Below are 23,034 nucleotides of genomic sequence, written 5' to 3' on the forward strand. Positions count from 1 at the left end.
AATGTGAATAAATAATAATAACACGAGCGGAGGTAATAATAACACATTTTTAGTATTCAGGGTTGTTTTAACTAGCGCACTTTATACAGCTTAGTTTGCCACACTCTCTATATGAAGGGCACTAGTTTTAACCATAGCCGCAATGTAGCGCTACCACCTCCGGTCCACTAGGTGGCAGCAGACGTGTTTGATGCGCGTTTGAATTTCTCAATAAATCCAAAGAAGAAGCCGACTTAAAAAACAGGGTATTCTGGGATGTAAAATGAACCACAATGGCGGCTAAACAAAAAGCATGTTATGCTCTTACATTGACGTGTTTGTTTTTATCACTTCTACTCCAAACTTGTTGGACTTTTGCCGAAGAACTGAAGTGGGATCAGAATGGCTACATTCTGTACTGCCCGTGCATGGGTAATTAACACTTTGTAGCCGATACGTGGATATTTTGCATTCCGTAGTTTGAGAAGAGCAAAGCTAGCGAGTCCAAAACTTTCACTCATTCCTAAGATGAGAGCGGTGTGTTATATCTGCTAAAGCACATATCGCCTAAATATGAACCCAAAGCTATGTCAAACTCTGCTAGGAGTTCAGTAGGCAGGGCTTTATGTTACTTAACCGCTAGAGAAGATGCACCAATGGCTAGTTAGCAGCTAACTGAGTGGAGCTTATGACAACTGGGGTGTAACGATAATGGCTGCAGCGGTTGCTATTCTGTTAGCAAATCACTCAGAAGATATTCAAGTTCAAGTTACTTTATTGTCCCTCAATGGGGCAATTTGTTGTGCAGCAGATAGTATATTACAAACCACACACAATACAGAGATTGTCTACCTTGCAGGCATAGTTAAAACCAGTAAACAATCAATAAATAGTAGATTAATAAGTTATCTATAGTTCTTTATAGAATTAAGAAATAGAGTGGCTGCAGGTACAAAGGAGTGTTTATATCTGTTGGTTCTGAGTTTTGGGAGTTTAAAGCGTGATCCAGAGGGCAACACCTGAAATTCAGCCTGTAAGGGATGAGAACTATCTGACAGGATAGATTCAACCCTTCTTAGCATCTGCTTCATATTATATATTATATTAGAGATCATATAGTGCATGGTATTTGGAGGTAAACATCCCCTCCAGTCTCTAAGTTTCCATTTTCTTGTCATGAGAAGCAGTATTAAGTTTACTGTTGAAAATGAGAGTATAAAGCGCCCAATGTTATTGTTCAGGTCGCTTTGGAAACCAGGCAGATCACTTCCTGGGATCTCTGGCCTTTGCAAAGATGTTGAACCGAACCCTGGCAGTCCCTCCCTGGATAGTGTACCGACACCACACACACCCTTACACCAATGTGAGTACAGCCAGTGAACTCTGAGCAACAGACACTGACAACCTGACCCCGACTGCAACCACACACATATACATTATTAATTCTTAGTACTTAATTAATTACTAAGGGAAATATCAATGTTGCAGCAGCCACGTCAAATAAATCAGAAAGAAGTGAGGTAGGTAGGTAAGAAACAAATGCAGAAGTAATATGAATTAGAATAACAAAGCCTGAGAATGGAGACAAAAGGTAAAACCATAACATTAACTCTAATATGCGTTGAATAAACACAGGCCAATGATAGTGTCCATTAATGTACTGCGCATGGGCACATATATATATGCTTGACTTAAACATTGCTTTCCTAACTTTGAAAATACATAGATACACATTTACTGTTTATAATAAATCTTGCACCAGCAACTTGGTAAAAATCTTCGACATTAACAGGAATTACAATTCAAGTGTAAATCTTTAAAATGCAGCAACAGATTGGTCAAAACTCAAACAGGAATTAAATTCCAATATATAATGTTTATAGTATATAAATAAAGAATTGTATTGAATAGACCATATCGGCATGATAGCTGTATTGGATTGGTGCAACCTTACTGAAAAGTGCAAAAGAAGAACAGACTGTTTTGGAAAGATTGTGATAATAGATGTCATGAGTGAACGTAATAAAGGAACATATGCGTCCAGGTGAACATAGGAGCCCCCTCTCCCAACATACAAGGGGTGCTTTCCATTCAGTGTTGTTTTGGGATTAGAGCTGGGCGATATGGAGATAATCAAATATCACAATATTTTTGCCCAAATACATTGATGTCAATATAGCTGCTATATTGTAGGGGTGACTATTGGTGCTTTCACAAAATATTTACATTTGTGATAAATAATCATCAGTAATGTGGATATAATGACTAAGTGGGTAAAGGCAAATAATAAAACAGCTAGAACAGTCTGGTAAGTTCAGAAAAAGACTTTCACTTTACTGTAATGTAGCCTTAAAAACAAGGAAAAGACAACACATATTTTAATATCCAAAATATAAGACGATATCCAGCCACATATATCGAAATATTATCAATATATTGCTCAGCCCTATTTGGGATATGTTGACAATAACAAAAAATTGAATCTCATCACCAGCCTTATCCTTTAAACCTGAAATGGACTGTGCTGTTTTATTCCGTTCTTTTCTGTTCTATTCAGGTCCACATTCCCTACAGTGAGTTATTCCAACTGGAGGCCTTGTCTGCCTACCACCGAGTGGTCAGTTTGGAGGACTTCATGGAGAAGCTGGCTCCCAAATACTGGCCCTCCAAACAAAGGACAGGCTACTGCTTCGAGACTGCTGCACAGCGGAGTGCAGACAAGAAATCCTGCCCCATGAAGGTGTGAGTCCAGTGGTCTAGATTATTTAAGTGATGAGTGTCAGGTAGCTACAATGAAGTAGGATTATCTGGTATTGGTTGCTGCTTTCAGATTGTCTACTTATGTATCAATTCTCTCCCCTAAAAGATTTGAAATAGTAACAGGGTTTCTGTGGGTTCTTAAAAAGTCAACATTTTAAAATTGAGATATTTTAGGCCTTAAAATATCTTTCATTCGTTGTGTTGTAGGTCTTATTTGATTTCAAACAGGTCTTAATTTTCCTACTTCCATGTAACGCTGCCTCTAATGCTCATTGAAATGCTTCCGCAGCACTTGAGATTGTTTTTGTTTTGTCTGTGTGATATAGGTCTTAAATTTCATCCATAATGGTCTCAAAAAGGTCTTAAAAATTCTTAAATTTGACTTGGTGAAACCTGCAGAAACCCTGTATGCTTTGTTACTTTCAACGAAGCATAAGTGAGCTTTCTTTGAAAGCAGATAGAGACTCGGGGGCCCGATCTTGCATCCGGCGCAGCGCAAAGCCCGACGCAAGTGTCTTTGCTAGTTTAAGACCGACACAGTTGTCAATTTCCCGTCCAGCGCCCGCGTCGTTTAAATAGCAAATGCACCTGCGCCCATCTGTGCGCCCATGGGCGTGCTGGTCTTACAGGGCGGTGTGTTGAGGTGCATTCTTGGTGTATTGCTATCTTGAGGCAGCGGGAAGTGATCGCGCCATTGACCTACAAAAACCTGGTCTAAAGTCAATAACGCAGCATTTCATTGTTATTTTAGCAGCGCATTAGTAAAATACGCCTAGGCTCGTGCACAGCACACGCACACTATGCTTGTTACACACACACACACAGGGACACGCAGCAGCACACAAACATGCAAAAGATTACAAATAAAAATATTACGGTGCAAATCCGCCATCATGATAGCAATGCGACAACTTACAAACGCGCCTGGCTTTTAAAGGGAATGGGAGATGACACTCTGATTGGTTTATTGCATGTTACACAGGGTTCATACGTTTTGAAAAAACCTGGAAAAGTTATGGAATTAAAAAAATGCAAATTCCAGGCCTCGAAAGGTTTTGGAAACATAAAAAGACCCGGAAAGTTTTGTAAAAGTCATGGAATAGTTTTTTTAACACAGCATAATAATATGTGATTAATAAATGTATTTCACGTCGTCCTAACCTCAGCGTTCTATTCAGGGCGTGATATTACGAATCCCACTATGAACCACATAAGTTGTCATTCGTTTTATTGTTAAAACTCTGAGGGTAAACTTTAACACAGATTTTTATTCTTATTGTATAATGTCGACTGACATTTTCAGGAATACATAGTCATGGAAATTTGCCGAAAAGTATTGGTTAAAATGCGTATGAACCCTGGTTACACCCAAAACACACCTGTGATTAATGAAGACACTAAGTACAACCCTTTTTGAACCATGCGCCCAGCGCACAGACCCTTTTTTCCACCGTCAAACTATCAAAATTGAATTTGGACACGCCCTAAACGCACCTGTGCCAGGCGCTTCACGCCGTGCACGTAGATCGTTAAAATAGGGCCCTCAGCCTCTTCGTCAATAAATGATGGTGATTACAAGTGAAATGGGTGAGGGTGAAATGCTGCCCCCTGGTGGCCCATAGACCTACACTCATAACTATGACACAACTGTTACAGTTTAATGGCTCTGATATGGACAGATGGTTCTGATTTATTTTTTAGGATGGGAACCCATTTGGTCCGTTCTGGGACTACGTCGGTGTGGAGTTTGACAAGTCTGTCTTGTTTGGTGGTATTTCTTTTAGTTCCTACCACCAACCTCAGTGGATGAAGAAGTGAGTACATGTTCAGTAGCCCCACTCTACTGTAGACACATTTAGGCTTATTAGAGATGAGACAAAACATAAAGAAAACCACATCTTCATAAGCAACATTGCTAGCCTTAACATTATAATTGACTGATACCCCCTTTCCACAAATGCAAACCTAGTTCTGGTTCTGGGCTGCTGCCCATTTGAAGTTGGTTCAACTGACCAACCTTCTAAGAACATTAACGTCGCTGTATACATCTGTATACGTTTCCGCTTTCCATTCCCGCTTCCAAATTCTCAAAAGTCAGTTTTTTTTTTTACTTTTTTGAAAATCTTTGACGCAAGTTTTTGGCACTCCTTTCAAAAAAAATGTCATCACTTTTAACTCTGTAAAAAAAAAAAACGTTTTTTATGTGTGGGTTTTGAGACGGCGACATACACAGACCACTGCTGCATCGATTTTAAGATACTGAAGCTCTGGATTTTAGTTGGTCTTGTTGGTCACGGTAATAATCCCGTCCCCACCCCTGACGTCAAGGGTTTTTGGTTCTAAACCAGCAAAGAGTTGGTGCCGCTCTGGAACCACTTCCTGGTTCTTTGGCTGTCGAAACACAAAGAACTGGTTGGAGATTAGGCACCGGCTCCAAACCAGCTCTACAAACTTTCTTTGTGAAAAAGGGGTATGACTAATGAGGTTTCTGAGGTTTTAATTTTCCATTTGATTTTTACCGAAAAAGGCGGAGCCTTAAGTGGTTAACACGTAGCTTCTCCTCATGCTTCCTGTGTTTTGAAAAGGTTTCCTCCCTCTGAGCACCCTGTGCTGGCACTGCCGGGGGCTCCTGCCCAGTTCCCCGTGATAGAGGAGCACGTGGGCCTGCAGCGCTACGTGGTGTGGTCAGACAAGATGGTAAAGGAGGGAGAGGAGCACATTGCTACCCTGCTGACCAGGCCGTACGTTGCCATTCACTTGAGGATTGGCAGTGACTGGGTGAGACATTCTTCACAACTTAAGAGCTAGGGTTTGGACACATAAGGGTTGTTCTCTCTCTCTCTTTCTGTTTTTCCATATTCACATTTGCTCGTATGCTCACATACAGGCAATCACGCATCTGTTCACACACAGATATCTCCGACATCACATTTCTGTTTTCGTTTTTTTTGGGGGGGCAATTTTAGGCCTTTATTGATAGGACAGCTGACAAAATTAAAGGGGGGAGAGAGAGGGAATGACATGCAGCAAAGGGCCGCAGGTCGGAGCTGAACCCGGGCCCGCTGCATTCGAGGAGTAAACCTCTATATATGGGCGCCCGCTCTACCAACTGAGCTATCCGGGCACCCACACAATGAGATTTTTGATAAATAATCATCAGTAATGTGGATATAATGACTAAGTGGGTAAAGGCAAATAATAGAACAGTTACAACAGTCTGGTAAGTTCAGAAAATGACATCACTTTACTGTAATGCAGCCTTTAAAACCAGGAAAAGACAACACTTATGCCACATTACAATATCCAAAATCTAAGTCGATATCTAGTCTCATATCACGATATCGATATAATATTGATATATTGCCCAGCTCTACTTGATCCGACGAACTAGATCATCAAATCAAATCAAAGCATTGACTGCAATGTTGCTGCCACTTCTGCCGTTGTTTACCTTTTTTCTTCTTCTTCTAGTCCGTAGAAATAGCAAAGTCGGTAGCCTTTGCTCATTAGCGGCACCTCTGTTTTAGAGAAGACTGGAACTAGTGTCGCGACCACCATGCGCGAGTATAAATAGTTATGGTGCTCCCATGACGTCACATTTGCTCGCGGTCACAGGTCGGCTGCGGCGATTATACCGCTCGTTTGACACGGGCCTGAGGTGGGATTTAAACACCGACCAGAATAAAGGAGGAAAACTCCAGCAGTGAATAGACCGGTTTACAGTCAATGAAAATGACTGCATAACGTTTTCAGCACCGCGACATCTGTACACCATCCTTTGTTTATGTAGAAGCAGAAGTTACGTGATCCGCTGTGTTAAAGTTCCTCCCTGGTAAATGTATTTGGAGAGCAGACTGATCTCATGAAGTGCCGTATGTTTGACACGCCAATTCGTATGCCATTATTGGCGTGTTATCAAGACACATACTCGCTTTTTAGCGTGTTTATCAACGCCGCTTGACCTCCATTGACTTACATTACCTAGCGATTGCGTGTGAATAGAATAGTATGAAAGGGCGAAAATCCGCGTAGGGAGATTGGTCGGGGTGGAGGATGGGTCAAACACAGGACTTTCACCCAGGAGACCGGAGATCTTTTTTTTTTGGCAAGTTTCCTTCTTGTCCCACTTGTCACGTCTCCTAAAGTCAACCGTCGCATTCTTCTTTTCCTAAACCCAACCAGTTCTTCTTTTCCTAAACCCAACCGGTTCTTCTTTTCCTAAATCCAACCAGTTCTTCTTTTCCTAAATCCAACCAGTTCTTCTTTTCCTAAACCCAACCAGTTCTTCTTTTCCTAAACCCAACCGGTTCTTCTTTTCCTAAACCCAACTGGTTCTTCTTTTCCTAAACCCAACCTGCATATCACGTTTCCTAAACCCAGCCGTAGCTTTCTTCTCACGATAACACACCAAGTGGCGATAACACGCCAAGTGGCTAGTATGTTTACATCCTCTGTATACAGCCTAGACATACACGCGGATAGCTCAAAATGCGTACAGATAACACGCCACTTGGCTTAAGAAAGTGGGCGTGTATGTTTATGCGAAGTCATGATGTCATGTTGTGGAGAGAGAAAGCTGAAAATTTAACAAAGAAAAACAGAAAAAAGTGCTAAAGAACACAACGCTGAGGCTGCCAGCCACCGTCTTTATTCCTAATCTTTATGTTAATCCACCCTTACAGCAAAATGCCTGCAAAATGCTGAAGACTGGCGAAGCAGGGCCTCACTTCATGGCCTCCCCTCAGTGTGTCGGCTACAACCGCCAGACAGCCTTGCCTCTCACCATGACCATGTGCCTTCCTGACCTGGCAGAGATCGGCAGGGCTGTCAAGCTGTGGACGAAGAAGACCTTTGCCCGCTCTGTCTACATCGCCACTGACTCAGAATCCCACAGTACGGAAATTGAAAAGCTCCTCAAGGGCAAGGTGGGTTTGTAAAGCCTCTGTGATGCCTTCACAAGTATGTCATGACTCCACTTGTGCTTTACATTCTGCACCCTTTTGTTTCTGTCACATGGGACCTTAAATGTAAACCCAACTGACTCGCTACATTTTCACTGGCTTGCCTGTAGCACAATTTGGTTTTGGCACAATTAGCTAATTCTTTACAGATGCACTTTAACCTGTATAAGCTGAAGTCAGAATTAGCCAGAACTCTTCTTGTAAATGATATGTATGTATTTGATTGAAGTGGAAATTTTACTAGCCAGGAAAAGTGTTTTTCACACTTATACTCTCACTTGGTTACTGTTGCAATATAGTATTTCCCCACCTGGTTATTTAATTGTGTATTTCATTCTGGCTTTTCAGGTGAAAGTGGTGAGTCTCCAGCCAGACTCAGCCCAAATGGACCTGTACATCTTAGGCCGAGCTGACCACTTTATCGGCAACTGTGTCTCCTCCTTTTCCGCCTTTGTGAAGAGAGAGCGGGACGTCCATGGCCTTTCATCCTCCTTTTTTGGCATGGACAAGCCTGGGAAATTAAATCACAAAGAAGAACTCTGAGCACAAGAGTCACGCGGTCGTGTCCTGGATGTCGATGCTGGAGGACTGTCATGAGGAGGCGAGGGAGCATGTGGAAGGCAGTGAATATTTATATATGACGTGATGGTTCGTAAAGGCAGGTTCTTTTAGAATGGGTTTTAATCTGTGAGAAAGGAGGAAGGGAATTTAAAATATGATGATGCAGCAGCTACTTTTACCAAGAAACACTATTTTTGTATGTTTGTCTGCTCAAGATTTGGCTTCTAGCTGCTTGTGCTTACTATACTGAAGCCAGTTTTCCTTTCTATCAGGGAAACATTTCCTTAACTCCTGCCATAGTCTGTAGCTGCAACCATGTTTTACAATCCAGACATGTAAGCAGGACCCCTGGTGACCTTAGTGAACCCTGGGAAAGGCTGCAGTGCCAGTGATCATGTTCTCTCTCTCTCTCTCTCTCTCTCTCTCTCTCTCTCTCTCTCTCTCTCTATCTCTCTCTCTCTGTCCACGTTTCCATCCCTCCATGTCTTTTCCAGCTTGCTCTTTCCTTTCCTCTCTGCCCTCCATTCCAAGGAGAGCACAGTAACTGATCCTCCTGTACATACTAATTATAGGGAGGAAAAAAGAGACAGTCTTTCCACCTCTCAATTTACCAGGACCAAAAACTGTTGTAATGTGTGGAACCCTGTAGTGAATGTTGTGGGGACAGTATTGTTATTCAGTGAATGTGAACAAATGTTTCAGGGATGTTTTTGGGAGACATAAGAGTTGATTTGCACTGGTTGAATTGATTAAATGCAAGTGGGGGTGTGTGGGAAGCTAATTGTGTCCCTCTGTGTGAAAGCAATGTTTTTTGAAGATGAATGTTTTCTATAATGTTTTTCACCAATAAAGTGATGCACACTAATGTTTTAAAACCAGCAGCCTCAGTGTGTTTACCTCCCTGACTGGAAGCTTAGCTGTGAGTACAGTTGAATCAGCTGATATACTAAGCTATGTTGGACAAGCTTGTTGAGAGTTGGTTGCCAGATATGCTAGGGTACCTTGCATTTGTATTCTTAGCTAAATCACAATGCATGTATTTGGCTTGCCGCTTAGTTATTCACAGTTAAAGTTTTTTTGCGACTGTATACTTAACAGTTAAAACGTTACATATTCTCGCACAAAATTAGACCATTTATATTGGGTGAATGTTTTCGCCACCTCCCTTTTTGGGGGATAGTGCTTGAATCTGGCAACTTTGTAACCGGGACCGTTGTGGGGATGAGCAACGGCTAATGGCTGAGTGGGAGTTCTGGATTAGCTAGCTAACGTTGGCCAACTGGTAAATCTTTAACGATATGTAGCTAGTTATGTGTGCCCGGTGGGAAGCTGTGTTTGTATTGCATGGGGTGAATGTATGTTATGTGTTTTTATTTCTGTACGGCGATATGTTTAATTGATATCTGCCGTTGCTGCTAGCGTTAGACAGGTAATGCTAACGTTACCAGACTTGTAGCTTAGGTTACCAGTGTGTTTGTCGTTGCTAGGCCGGTCTTGAGTTCTCGTTATGGGCTGCATTTTACACATAGATATATACACTATGCATTTTACATAAGCTAACGTTGGTTAGCTGATTAATCAACTGGCTAGCTAAGCAGCTATAAAACCACGGTCTATCAACATGCTATGGCTGGCAGAGTGCTCACAACGGCTGTCACTTGATAACCTGGTATTCCAACGTTGATTATCGTAGTTGCCGGTTACCTAACGTAACGTTAGCTAGCGAAGTTAATGTTAGCTAAATAGGTGTAGTGGCACTTCGGTTATTTCCTAGCTAACAGAACAGTAAGTTACTGTGTAAGGTTAAATTCTGCTCCTCATCTTTGGCAAGTAACATAATTAAGAGGTTATTCATTTGGACCAATTATACCGTTCTGGGCGTGTTGTGTTTTGTGACAAAAATCTTATTTCGCTAACGTAGCTAGCTAATTAGCTAACTAACGTTAATGTTTCCACGTACAACAAGTTGTCATGTCCACGGAACTGCAGTACAGGTGTCAGTGTCAGGTTAGCTAGTTAACGTTATATCATTGCCAAAGTCTGTCGTTAGGTTGTCATTGGGTCATCAAGGTTGTGAGTCACCATGGCCATTGCAGGTTGGTACTAATCATTGAATGTGTCTTCTCCAACAGTTTCGGATGTGGGCACTTGTATTGGTGAACTGTTCCTGAAGCTGCACTTGGAAGACAGAGCCTACAAAGTGCCAAGCCGTGTGGGTTGGCATTCCCTCTGCAACATGTCCAAGAGCAAGAGCTCTGAGTCGGTCAAGGTGGTGGTCCGTTGTCGCCCTATGAATGAAAAAGAGCGGGCAGCCAAGTTTGAAAGGGTGGTCTCTGTTGATGTCAAATTGGGCCAAATTATTGTCAGGAACCCCAGGGAGGCTTCAGCCAGTGAACTTCCCAAAATCTTCACATATGATTCAGTCTACGACTCGAACTCCAAACAAATAGATTTGTATGATGAAACCTTCAGGCCCCTGGTGGATTCAGTTCTACTTGGGTTCAACGGGACCATTTTTGCCTATGGGCAGACCGGTACAGGGAAGACATACACAATGGAGGGGGTGAGAAACGATCCAGAGAGGAGAGGGGTGATCCCTAACTCCTTTGAGCATGTCTTCACTCACATTTCACGGTCACAGAATCAGCAGTACCTGGTGAGAGCATCATATCTAGAAATTTACCAAGAGGAGATCAAAGACTTGCTCTCCAAAGACCAGTCGCGTCGTCTGGAGCTCAGGGAGAGGCCTGACACGGGTGTGTACGTTAAAGACCTTTCGTCATTTGTCACCAAGAGTGTGCGGGAGATCGAACACGTCATGAATGTGGGGAACCAGAATCGTTCAGTGGGCGCCACTAACATGAATGAACACAGCTCCCGTTCTCACGCCATCTTTGTCATCACTGTTGAGTGCAGTGAGTTGGGTGTCGACGGGGAGAACCATATCAGAGTCGGCAAACTGAACCTGGTGGATTTAGCCGGCAGTGAAAGGCAGACCAAGACCGGCGCTCAGGGGGAGAGGCTTAAAGAAGCCACAAAGATCAATCTGTCGCTTTCGGCTCTGGGGAACGTCATATCAGCTCTGGTGGACGGCAGGAGCAGCCACATCCCCTACCGAGATTCAAAACTCACCCGTCTGCTGCAGGACTCTCTGGGGGGCAACGCCCGCACTGTCATGGTCGCCAACATTGGCCCGGCATCCTACAACGTGGAGGAGACCTTGACAACGCTGCGCTATTCCAACAGGGCGAAGAACATCAAGAACAAACCACGTATCAACGAGGACCCCAAGGATGCCCTGCTCAGGGAGTTTCAGGAGGAGATCGCGCGGCTGAAGGAACAGCTGCAAAAGCGTTCGGGAAAGAAGAAAAGGAGGAGGCAGAGGAGGAGGGCCGGGGAAGGGAGCGACGGTGAGGATCTGGAGGAAGGAGAGACGGAGGATGACGATGAAGAGGGGGACGACAAAGGGGATTACTGGCGGGAGCAGCAGGAGAAGCTGGAGAGAGAGAGAAAGGCCATCATGGAGGATCATAGTCTGGTGGCTGAGGAGAAAGCTCGGCTGCTTAAAGAAAAAGAGAAGAAAATGGAAGATTTGAAGAGGGAGAAGGACGCCGGAGAGATGCTTGCAGCCAAAGTGAAAGTAAGCACATTTTGCCACACTTGGTGTGTTCCTGTACATCCAGTATATATCCAATTGATTTGATTTCAGATGTTGTTTCATTGGATTCAACAAATGCACTCACAAGTCAGTAGATCTTCTCATAAGTCAATAGACCACATTTTTTCATTTTCATGCAACCCAAATGGTGAAATGTATTTGAGTCAGTTGCAAATGCTTTTCTCCACAATGCAACTTGAAGTGGTTTCATAATTTTTCTTTTTTTTTCCCTTCTCAATCCAGGCGATGGAGAGTAAGCTCCTAGTAGGGGGGAAGAACATTGTGGACCACACCAATGAGCAACAGAAAATGCTGGAGCTGAAGAGGCAGGAAATCGCTGAACAGGTATACCAAACATCTGAAAAATTAACTTTGCTCTCAATTAGAGGTCACAAATCAGTCAAAAAATATGTGATCAGTAGTTACAGGATAGTAGTTTTGAAATGGGGGTGTAATGGTACACACAAGTCACGGTTTGGATCCTACCCCGATTCCCATGAACTTTTTTTTAAGGTTATTTTTTGGACATTTTTAGGCCTTTATTGACAGGACAGCCGAAGACATGAAAGGGGAGAGAGAGGGGAAATGACATGCAGCAAAGGGCCGCAGGTCGGAGTTGAACCCAGGCCCGCTGCGTCGAGGAGTAAACCTCTATATTTGGGGGACCGCTCTACCAACTGAGCTAACCGTGAATTCCCATGAATTTTAAACTATCTACTTGCTTCACCTCAGCTCCATTGATATAGACAGGGGCAGGGTTCAAAATTAGCATCATCCACTAGGGTTGGGCGATGTCCCCTAAATTGGCAGTTGACGATGTTTACAGTAAAACATCGTGATGGACGATAATATCGTCGTCGGGGCAGGGGGGGGTAGCTCATATCTCTTTACATAAATATTTTTTTCTACTATTATGGGCCAACAGTTAACATAGAAACGATTAGACATACATTTAAATGCCCTCTGTAAATGGTGCCCTGCTGGTAGGTTTTACAACTTGACCTACTTTCACTTAAGTACGGTGCAGTAAAATCAATCAGATGTCCGCGATCTGCGTAACGACAGTACAGTGGGACGTCTGCCTTCAACAGAGCGACAGTAATAACCTAACATACCATCATTACTGAGTTTAAACTACATTCTCGGTTATGTTTGCACTGAATAACGCATTCAATAAACAGAAACATAACTCTTGCAGTGCACATGAACAGATGCGCAATATTAGCTCACACATAAAATAGCACCCTTGTGAATTAGCCTACTGTTGCTAACGTACATTCATAAATCCTGCATAACATCGTCCCGTACCGTATCAGACTTACTTATTGATGCACGCACAGAGTAGTGTCGACAAACTTTGTCCAATGAGGGGAGAAAGGAAAGTGATAGCGTTCCACTTTAAACGCTTTTTTCTCTCTCACTCGAGACCGCTGTGTCCAATGTTACTAGAAGGTAGAGCGAGCTACAACTGACAGGGAGAGGGAGAGAATGTATCACTACAGCCAATCCAGTCTGCTCAAAGCGATGGTCTTTTTCACAAATAGGTTGCACGTAAAGGGGGAAAAAGTAGCTTCCACTTAAGGAGCCCTATGTCTTGTCTTTGTGTCTTTGCTAGTTTAAGACCGACGCATTTGTCAATTTCCCATCCAGCACCCGCGACTAGGATTAGTGTGTTTGACAGGGTGGGGGCGCGTGGCATCACGATGGTGGCTCTCCATCGTGATGTCGACCAGCCATCACGATGGACGATGATATCGTCCATCGGCACAACCCTACTATCCACCAGCCAAATGCTGGAAAAATTGAGTTGAGTAGGTTGTTCTCTGTGCACCACCCTTCAAGATTGTTGATATCACATCTGTTTCCTCCAGTTGTGGATTTCTCCAAGTGGAATAAGCTTGTAATTAGTACACCTGGGTCCTGTTCTTCAAACAGGGTTAAACCATTCTAGACTAACATGCTGTTATCAAGCTCAAATAAATAATCCCTTTATTTCTCATCCTATTTGTTCTAAGTAATGACAACAACACTGTCGGCGCGTCCACATGATACAAGCCTTCCGTGACCGTCATGTTTTCTATCTTAACTGTGTACCACATGACAACCTTACTTTGAATCACAGCTTTAAATTGAAACAGCGGTTTAAATTTGAGAACGTGCACTTCTGTGTTTCCAGAAACGGCGAGAGCGAGAGATGCAGCAGCAGATGGAGAGTCGTGACGAGGAGACTCTGGAGCTGAAGGAGACCTACAGTTCTCTGCAGCAGGAGGTCGACATCAAAACCAAGAAGCTGAAAAAGGTAGCAGCCGCAACTTCAGGCAGTCTATCTAATGGCTGACTCTCCTGTCCTCCATCCACACTGGCACAAGACACTGATTTCTGCATGTGCTTGCAGTCCTGTTTTAATGTAGAGTTTTTAATTTTGAAAGCCTGATGTTCAGTACTTGTGAGGTTTTGTGTATCTGCTGATGAAATGCCTTGCAAGTAAGTAGGTCAGATAATATTTCAAATTAGGCATGGGCCAGTATAAGATTCTGACGGTATGATAACCTTCAGCAAAAATACCATGGTTTCATGGTATTGTGGCATTGCAATTACAGTTGTGGGGGGGGGGGGGGTTATACATACAATTTGCAAATACAATGTATTTTATTAACACATGACACACTGGCAGGGAAAGGGAAAAATTTTAGTGGTTTTCAAACCCCGGTATACCTTGAAACCGGTAACCGACCCATGCCTATTTCAAATCAAGGAAGAATACAATATTGTCTTTTGTTTGTGAATTTGGATAGTCAATCATTCCTCATGACAGTCAGGCAGGTGTCTAAGCCAAATTCTAAGGTTCGATTTTCGGAAAGTAATTTCCATTATGGTAACCCTGGTTTCCTCTCTCCTCCTCTGTCCTCTAGCTATTTGCCAAGCTGCAGGCAGTGAAGGCAGAAATCCATGACATCCAGGAGGCGCATATCAACGAGCGCCAGGAGCTGGAACAGACCCAGAACGAGCTCACCAGAGACCTCAAACTCAAGTATGGAGCCTGCCTATTATACTGTTGGCCTGGCAGAAAGACATTAATCAATATTATATCTATTATGAACACCATCTGCTCTGCCAGAGAAGGGAACATAAACTGTGTCCAACCGGCATCTGATTTCATGCTGTCAGACACTGTCATAATTAAGATTTTTGCTGATGTTTTTGCAAAGGGATTGGCAATGAAAATTATCTATGTGCACTTCACTTACAGATTTTCCATGCAAACATAATGCTTAATAAAGGAGAAAATGGTTTTGAAGTTGTAATGTTGCGATTTAATGGTGTGTTCACACCAAACACAAAGCAAACCTTTCAAACGGCGTGATTAGAGTCAATGCAAAAACGACTAAACCTGTGTGGGCCACACACAAAGAAAGAAATATGCATTATTTTTGTCAGATTTATAAAGCCACACGTACGCCTAGTTCTGTTTTATAAATCATGAGCTTAATTTCCACTCCCACAGTTAGCCATAAATGGCTGTAGAAATGCCCTTAAACTCCATTTGCATATTACAGAACGCTGGGAAAAATGCAAGAAGACTGCTTAGTTAAAATTCGTTATTTCCGTGGACTTAGACTTAGTCATTATTTTATTTGATGGCCTGCCATCGGCATTTGGCCTTGCCCCTAAAATAATGAAGTTCCAGGCCAGGCTGTTGGTATCGACACTGGCATGTCTTGCGCTATCGTGAATAAACAAAAATCGTTAACGATCTTAATATGATCCCACGGTCAAACTGCAAGGCGAAAAAGCCGCTTTGGAGTTTGACTTTGTGTGAACCCAGCATTACTTTCTAGTCTGACCGTAGTTCTACTCAGCCTATTAATGCTGAAGTGTAATAAATAACACACAGCAGGGCAAGAGTCACAAGGCTTAACTGTTATGTTTATCTGTATGTATATATGTTCAGTCTCATCTGTCTGTCTGTGTCTCTCTCTCTCTCTCTCTCTCTTGTCTGTCTGTCTGTCTGTTACTGCCTCTGTCTAATTCTTTGTTTGTCTTTCAGGCATCTGATCATCGAGAACTTCATTCCCTTAGAGGAGAAGAACAAAATAGTCCACAGGGCTTACTTTGATGACGAGGATGAATACTGGAAAACGAAGCCCATCACACGTATAGAGGAGTAAGATACAGAATAATCCCAATAATCGACATGCTTTTTTGTACATTCTTCATCTGGTTAGAGGGGCCTCCAACTTGAGCATATGTGTTGCGTAAAAAAAGAGCATGAACATTTTGTATTATTAATTAAATATGAATGTGTTTAAAGCAATTGTTTACAGGTGGAGTGTAGTATGATTTGTAGCAGTATTGTCAAAGATGTTAAGTTTTAAGCGTTATTTATGGTTCTGTAGTGGCTCCACACAGTGCTTTCGCCATGGCCTGAAGTTTATACTTGTGCGTGGATGTGTTCGTCGATCTCTTAAAGAGAATAGCAGGGCTGGCGTGTGTGTGTGTGGGGAGTGTGTGGTAGAGCGAGTGACGGTGATTAGCTTCGGAGCGAGTACCGACTCTAGAGTCATGGTGAGAGAAACAAAGTGTCTCCCCTGTGCTTTCTGACCACGGTGGGAAATCTGTAGCAGGAAGAGTTAACCCTCTCCTTGATTTCATGTTGTTTATGGAGAAGGAGAACCAGGAAATGAGTCGGGGGGGGGGAATGCTACGCTACCAAGCCACGTTTGAGCGACGTGCGTCGCCGCGACGTGTGGTTCCATTTTTCGAAAAATGCGCGTCAGGCTACGGCATAGGGTCGGTAGCTCCACGTACCTACATACGTAGCCACGGCGTAGATTTAACGTAGAACCATAAATCACACATAATAAAGAAGGGCCAACAGGGGAATCAAACCTGCACCATTTGTCCTTTGCTTCATCCGTTTAAAAAGGCCACCATTGGGCAGGGAATGTGGTGGGCAAAGTTGTGTGTAGGTATCGATAGGGGGACAATGCACATTACATACACATTTTTGTAGAGATGCCCCGATCTGATCTGTTTGCCTATCATTGACACAGCTATTGACCATGTTACTTGGCTTAACATAAAATCCTAAGAATGAATCGTTGATTAAAGCTTGATAAAGGAGAACAGCTTTGGAAATGAGGACTAACGTTTCTTATTTTATTCGATGTGTTCATGAGCTATAAGTCGTAATATGGAAACAACGTGGATTTATTGCTCAGAGCGTTCAAACACGTTGATAGCTGTTTCCAGGATTTGCCCGGGCAAAGGAAACGGAGCAAGTGAGCCATGAAATACGATCAGGAACTCATTTATCTGATTATTCTGACACCACATGAATGCAGTGCAAACGCCCTATCTCGCGATGTTAATTCAAGTAAAGAAAAATAATTTGTGTATCTGCCCGGTGATTCGGATCCACTCCAACATGTAACGTGTTCTTCCTTGGTCCATGCTTCACCCAAGTTTCCTAAAAACAAAAAACGGGCAAGTAGTTTTTCTGTAATCCTGCTGTCAGACAAACAAACCAACCTTGAATTTTCTTGTTATTTTGTCTGGGTGGGCTGTGTTTCGTTGCAGCGGTTACATTTCCAAACCACGAGAAGGAATCTGATTTGATATTTACAGATTTAAGTAGCATTTGTAGAATACTCAGTGCAGTGTTATTTCCTCTACAATGACAGAACAGTTGATTGCTCCATTGTATGACACAATACCTAGTTTTCCAGACAATCCTGTATACACTGTCTCATTCCCTGCGTGTCTGCTTCAGTGACCATCAGATGATGACCAGGCCTTTGTCAGCGGTTGGCTACAGGAGGCCTCTGAGTCAGCATGCTCGCATGGCCATGATGATGAGGCCTGAAATGAGATACAAAGTAAGCTGCACATCCTCCACTCCTTTTTTTTTTTTTTTTTTTTGCATTGATGAATGTCTTCACACAAAAACCTCCAGATGAAAAGTCTGTGCACATAATACACCACAGACACAGTGGTCTTGCATTTCCTCATCCTGTTTCACTGATTACACCAGATGGGTTGAGAAACCAAACACTGCAATGCAGCATCAACAGTGTAGGTAGAAGTGAATCAAATACAACCATTCAGGAAATGGATATTAAGGATTTTTAAAATGCACAGGAATCCAGAATGTACTGTAGGTATGTTAAATATTTTTCTAAATTTTTAAATGCAAGATATGTATTTTGTATATGCTCTTCTTCAGCCTTTTGACAGTATTGTTAATTGTTAATTTTGTCATCTATTTTTAATTTAGTCTTAGTCTTGTGCCAAATGTCCTTGTTAGTTTTAGTCATATTTAGTCATTCACATAACTTTTTTTTGTTAGTCAAGTTTAGTCTAGTTTTAGTCAAAAGAGAACTCAATATATCTTAGTCAAGTTCTAGTCTTTTTTTAAATAACAAAATATTTCTGAGATTATTTCGATTACATTACATGTCATTTAGCTGACGCTTTTATCCAAAGCGACTTACAATTGCTATATATGTCAGAGGTCACACGCCTCTGGAGCAACTAGGGGTTAAGTGTCTTGCTCAGGGACACACTGGTTGATGTATCGCAGTGGGAATCGAACCCGGATCTCCCACACCAAAGGCAGGTTTCATATCCACTGCGCCATCACCACCCCTGTTGATGATAACCATTTCAGTCAAATAGTTATATAAAAATAAATTATATAAAGTTATATAAAAATCGAGCCTCTTCCTTATTTCACCAGTAAATTCCTGTTAAACGACAAAAACGACCACTGAATAGGAAAATGGTATTTTACAATAACATTGAACGCAGCACGAGGCTGGCGAGGTTGAAGTGAACGCAACATGTGTGTTGTTTTTCAGACAACGGCAGCTGCAGACTGTCGTACGTCCCCCCTGTTGGAATCCTCTACAGTGAAATGCAGACAAACTTTACACCATTTAGCTGTCAGCATTTTAACCGTGTTTAATCCAGCTGCTAACTAACGGTAGGCTAACGTTACCTGCTGCCAGGTGTAGTGTTAACTAGCAAACGGTAGGCTAACGTTACCTGCTGCCAGGTATAGTGTTAACTAGCAAACGGTAGGCTAACGTTACCTGCTGCCAAGTATAGTGTTAACTAGCGTCCCGTGCAGCGATGTTTCGGTTGCCTCCAACGTCCGTTTAGGAGCATCAGAGAGAAGCGCAGGCATTTAAGTGGCACCGAAATCTGCATTGCTATTCGGTCCGGTAGACAACGGTCGTTAAGGCACCGGTTGGTGCCGTATTAGCACCGGGTCTCGGTACCCAACCCTAGTAAGAGCTGAATATTCTATCTCATGATGGAAAAGTAGAGACAATTGTATACAAAAATTAAGAGAGATTTTATCTTAGTTTTTATTTTATGCAAAACATTTTAGTCTTGTCTTTTTTCGTCAACAATAATGCATGTTAATTTAGTCTTAGTCAGCGTTTTTGGACATTGGCGCAGTCTCGTCATCGTCTCGTCTTAGTCATTGAAAAAAAAGGTCGTTGACGAACATATTTAGTCTCGTCTGACGAAATTAACAATTCAATTTTATTTATAGTATCAAATCATAACAAGAGTTATCTCGAGACACTTTACAGATAGAGTAGGTCTAGACCACACTATAAATTCCAAAACCCCAACAATTACAGTAATTCCCTCAAGAGCAAGCATTAGCAGTGGCTATTGCGACAGTGGCAAGGAAAAACTCCCTTTTAGGAAGAAACCTCGGCAGACCCAGACTCTTGGTAGGCGGTGTCTGACGGACCGGTTGGGGGTGTGATGAACAGTGGCGATAATAGTCACATTAGAGGTCACAGTGACTTTGAAGGTTATCGTGGAAGTTCATGTCATAGCAGGGCACATCGTGTCATACTGAGTAGTGCAGTCTCCTATACCGGATCCTGACTACTCTGTGCATAGGAACATCACAGCAGGGCGTTGCGGGATGTAGCGTGGCGCTGCAGAGCATGGGTGGATGCGGCGGATGCAGCAGGATGCAACAGGATGCAACAGGAAGCAGCAGGATGCGGCCGGGAATTGCAGAGAATCGCAGAGCATAGCTCTGCGAAGAAGAAACATAAGGACTCCGGGGAGTAAACTCCCCAGAGCTAGATTAGTAACAAGCATTTCTGAGACAGGATGCATACAAAAGTAACAAGTAGAGATGAGAGAGCAGCTCAGTGTGTCATAGGAAGGAAGGAGCTTCCCCGGCAGTCTAGAATTATAATGGCATGACTAAGAGAGGCAGGTTAAAGAGAGGTGCCTGGTCGGCTAGAACTCTCCCCAGCCGGACCGGGCTGTACTGGCCTGCCTCCCTCTACTCTCGCTATATTATTAATTATATAATAAATAAAACTGATGACTACGAAGAGAAGCAGGTGGGCCGGGTTAGGTGGACGCTGCAACTCCTCACTCCCTAACTATAAGCTTTATCAAAGAGGAGGGTTTTCAGTTTACTCTTAAATGTGGTGACGGTGTCTGCCCCTCGTACCCAAAGTGGGAGCTGGTTCAGGAGCGGAGCCTGATAACTGAAGGCTCTGGCCCCCAGTCTACTTTTAGAGACTCTAGGAACCACAAGTAGCTCCGCTACACTAGACAGTATATGCTCATCTTCATTGCCAGCACATAAAAATGTGTCTCAACTGACTTGTTTGTCTCAGACGAGTTTGCTCTGTTCCTCCCAGGCTGAAAACATCATGATGCTGGACATGGATCTGCCCGCTCGGACCACTAAAGAGTATCAGGAGCCGGTTATCGCCCCAAAGGTGGCGGCGGCTCTGGAGGACGCTCTTAGGGATGAGGATGAGATCCAGGTAGATGCCTCAGGCTTTCACAGCAGCTTGGGATCAACCCCGCCCGCCAGCGCCAGCCTCAAGAAACCAAAGTCTGGGTAAGGCAAACTGTCACCTTCAGCTGTCAAGGCCACGAGTAAAATCCATTTCCAAGTGGCTTATACTGTGGTTAGGCTGGTGCTGGCTTTATGTGCATTTGGTTGAGAAGCAAAGACCTGTACATGAAACCTCAACATGTGCAGGCTCCTAACCTTTTTTCTGTTATTCCCACTAACTGTTTAACCCTCTGTGTTTGCTCTCTGTCACTCAGTCGACCAAGAACAGGCAAGAAGTCGAGCACCCCGACCTCTCCATTCAGCCCCTCAAGTCCAGGATCCACGCTTTACCCACAATCCCGCGGCCTGGTGCCCAAGTGACAGCTTCTACGACTAATATCACCGCCAACCTCTCTTTTGCACCTTTCCACTTTGGGAGTCAACTTTAAGAGAAAGGGTTTTATGTCAAGATGACAGAATATCGGATTAAGACTAATGCTGCTGTAACCACACCACTTATAACTGCTGTCATAAGCTTTTTGATTTTGGAGATTTGAAACCCTTCCTCCTGAGTCAGTACGACACTAGGACAGCAGCCACGCATGGAGCCTAATTATCACTCTACACTGTTACCTTTCCCTACATTTGGCTTAATGCCACCGATGTCTTATATATATTATACAGTATGTCACAATGTTCTTAATGTATGGAAAGAAATGATGGATTGCAGTATCCCCAATGCACTTCTTCTTCCTATCTTCCCAGATCTGTGTTGGGTGTAGTCCTCTCTTACTGCAAGTGTGGACATTGGTGGGAGGGGTGCTGGGGTTGACGTGAAGACACATGGACTAGGCAGCTCTGCAGTCACGTCTGCCTGTCACTAACGGGGTGTGTGTGTGTGTGTGTGTCAGTGTGCGTGTGTGTGTGTGTCTGGCCACATATCTATGTGTGTCTTTACGTCAAACATTTCAGTTTATGTCAAACAGCGCAGTTCATTTCCATTGTTGGAGCTCTGATAATGTTAGCATGGAGCTTTAAGTCTTGCGTATGTGTTTGTGTTGTGTCTCAAAGGAATAATTCAAAATTTTGGGAAATAAGCCTATTTGCTATTTTGTTTTTGCTAGTAAGACGAGAACATAGATACAACTCGTGTGGTTTTGCCTAATAGAGAAGCTAGAGGTAATTAGCTTAAGACACCAGGAAGTCAATGTGGCCAGCCAAAAAAAAAATAAAAAAATGGTTCCAGCAAACAACTCCCCAAAAACCACAACATCGTCGGTTTCCCATTTCTGTTTATTAGATGAAACAAATGAGATAATTGGTAGCTGGATGCACAGAGCTAACTGCTAGCCCTCTTCTTCCAGTCTTCATGCTAAGCTCGTCACAAATAAGTGTTTTTCCTAAAAGGCCGAACTATTCCTTTTAGACTGAAATGCGCAGGCCAGAAATTGAAGCTCACTGCAGACGTGTCATGTGTCATAAGTTGCTGTAATCGGTAGATGCTGTTCTTCTTGGGGCACACGAGATGGAGGTGGGGAACGACGGGAGAGCACTCAACACATTTACACACCCACTATGGACACATTCCAGGTTGCAGGACATTGCAGTCGGCCACCAGACATCCTAGCAGAACAATGCCAAGCATTACCTGGGTCACTTCAAAGTTACTGTCCTGGGGATGTGCCTCTTGATTCATCAGGGTTCCAAGGTGCCTTAACCTGTGTCCTTAATCTCTGCTCCCTTTTTATTTGAAGTGTGCGCACACATTCTTCTCGGCTTGTGTTTTTTCATCACTTCATCTGCTCGTTCGTTCCAGCATCAGGGAATTGTTACTACGGTCCAGATATTTCTGTCGGAATGGGGTGCACTTGTTATATGGACAGGCAGAGCATTTAGACACAGCATTCAACCACCCCAGGTTTCTGGGTAAGGGCCACAGGAAGTCAAGGCACGCAGAGGGTGATGTATTCCCCCCTCTGTTTTTTTTTTTTTAAATACCTCATTTACTGTTGTGTAGAACTGGTTGGCCTAACAGAACACTAAAAACCCCAGGGGAGTGCTGAGCTCTTGACAGTAGTGGTGCTACAAAACTCAGTCGAAAACACTACAGACGTCTTTATCTGAATACACAAATTATTCTCTTTGTATGCCTACAGATGAACAATATGCAGTTTTAACCTCCATGGTTCAGCCGGCCTCTCTGCTGCTCTCTGTTCCCCATACTCGATATACTGTGATGGGTGTGCTGTCCGCTCGCTGCTACTGTGTAGGGTCTTACAACC

General features: G+C 43.2%; 2 protein-coding genes across 5 annotated transcripts; both read left to right on the forward strand.

Moving 5' to 3' along the window:
• The first annotated feature begins 237 nt into the window (after positions 1-237).
• pofut1 (protein O-fucosyltransferase 1) lies at positions 238-9,139 on the forward strand. The gene is made up of 7 exons (XM_039800674.1): positions 238-411; positions 1,221-1,342; positions 2,537-2,719; positions 4,441-4,553; positions 5,325-5,517; positions 7,422-7,664; positions 8,049-9,139. Exons 1-7 carry the CDS (start codon positions 273-275, stop codon positions 8,241-8,243), a joined length of 1,188 nt encoding a protein of 395 aa, XP_039656608.1. The 5' UTR covers positions 238-272; the 3' UTR covers positions 8,244-9,139.
• A 271-nt stretch (positions 9,140-9,410) lies between these two features.
• On the forward strand, positions 9,411-21,999 carry kif3b (kinesin family member 3B). Of its 4 annotated transcripts, none has more exons than XM_039800637.1 (9): positions 9,411-9,543; positions 10,394-11,901; positions 12,163-12,264; positions 14,096-14,218; positions 14,832-14,950; positions 15,968-16,084; positions 17,693-17,798; positions 20,610-20,815; positions 21,028-21,999. In XM_039800637.1, the coding sequence occupies exons 2-9, from the start codon at positions 10,498-10,500 to the stop codon at positions 21,131-21,133; spliced, it is 2,283 nt and encodes a 760-aa protein (XP_039656571.1). In that variant the 5' UTR covers positions 9,411-9,543; positions 10,394-10,497; the 3' UTR covers positions 21,134-21,999. The 4 variants fall into 4 exon arrangements, with proteins under 4 accessions (XP_039656571.1, XP_039656572.1, XP_039656573.1 ...); XM_039800638.1 differs by having other exon boundaries at positions 9,541-9,616; XM_039800639.1 differs by lacking the exon at positions 9,411-9,543 and adding an exon at positions 9,841-9,930.
• The last annotated feature ends 1,035 nt before the right edge of the window (positions 22,000-23,034 follow it).

The sequence above is a fragment of the Perca fluviatilis genome, chromosome 5, assembly GCF_010015445.1.
Source record: "Perca fluviatilis chromosome 5, GENO_Pfluv_1.0, whole genome shotgun sequence".
NCBI classification, from domain to species: domain Eukaryota; kingdom Metazoa; phylum Chordata; class Actinopteri; order Perciformes; family Percidae; genus Perca; species Perca fluviatilis.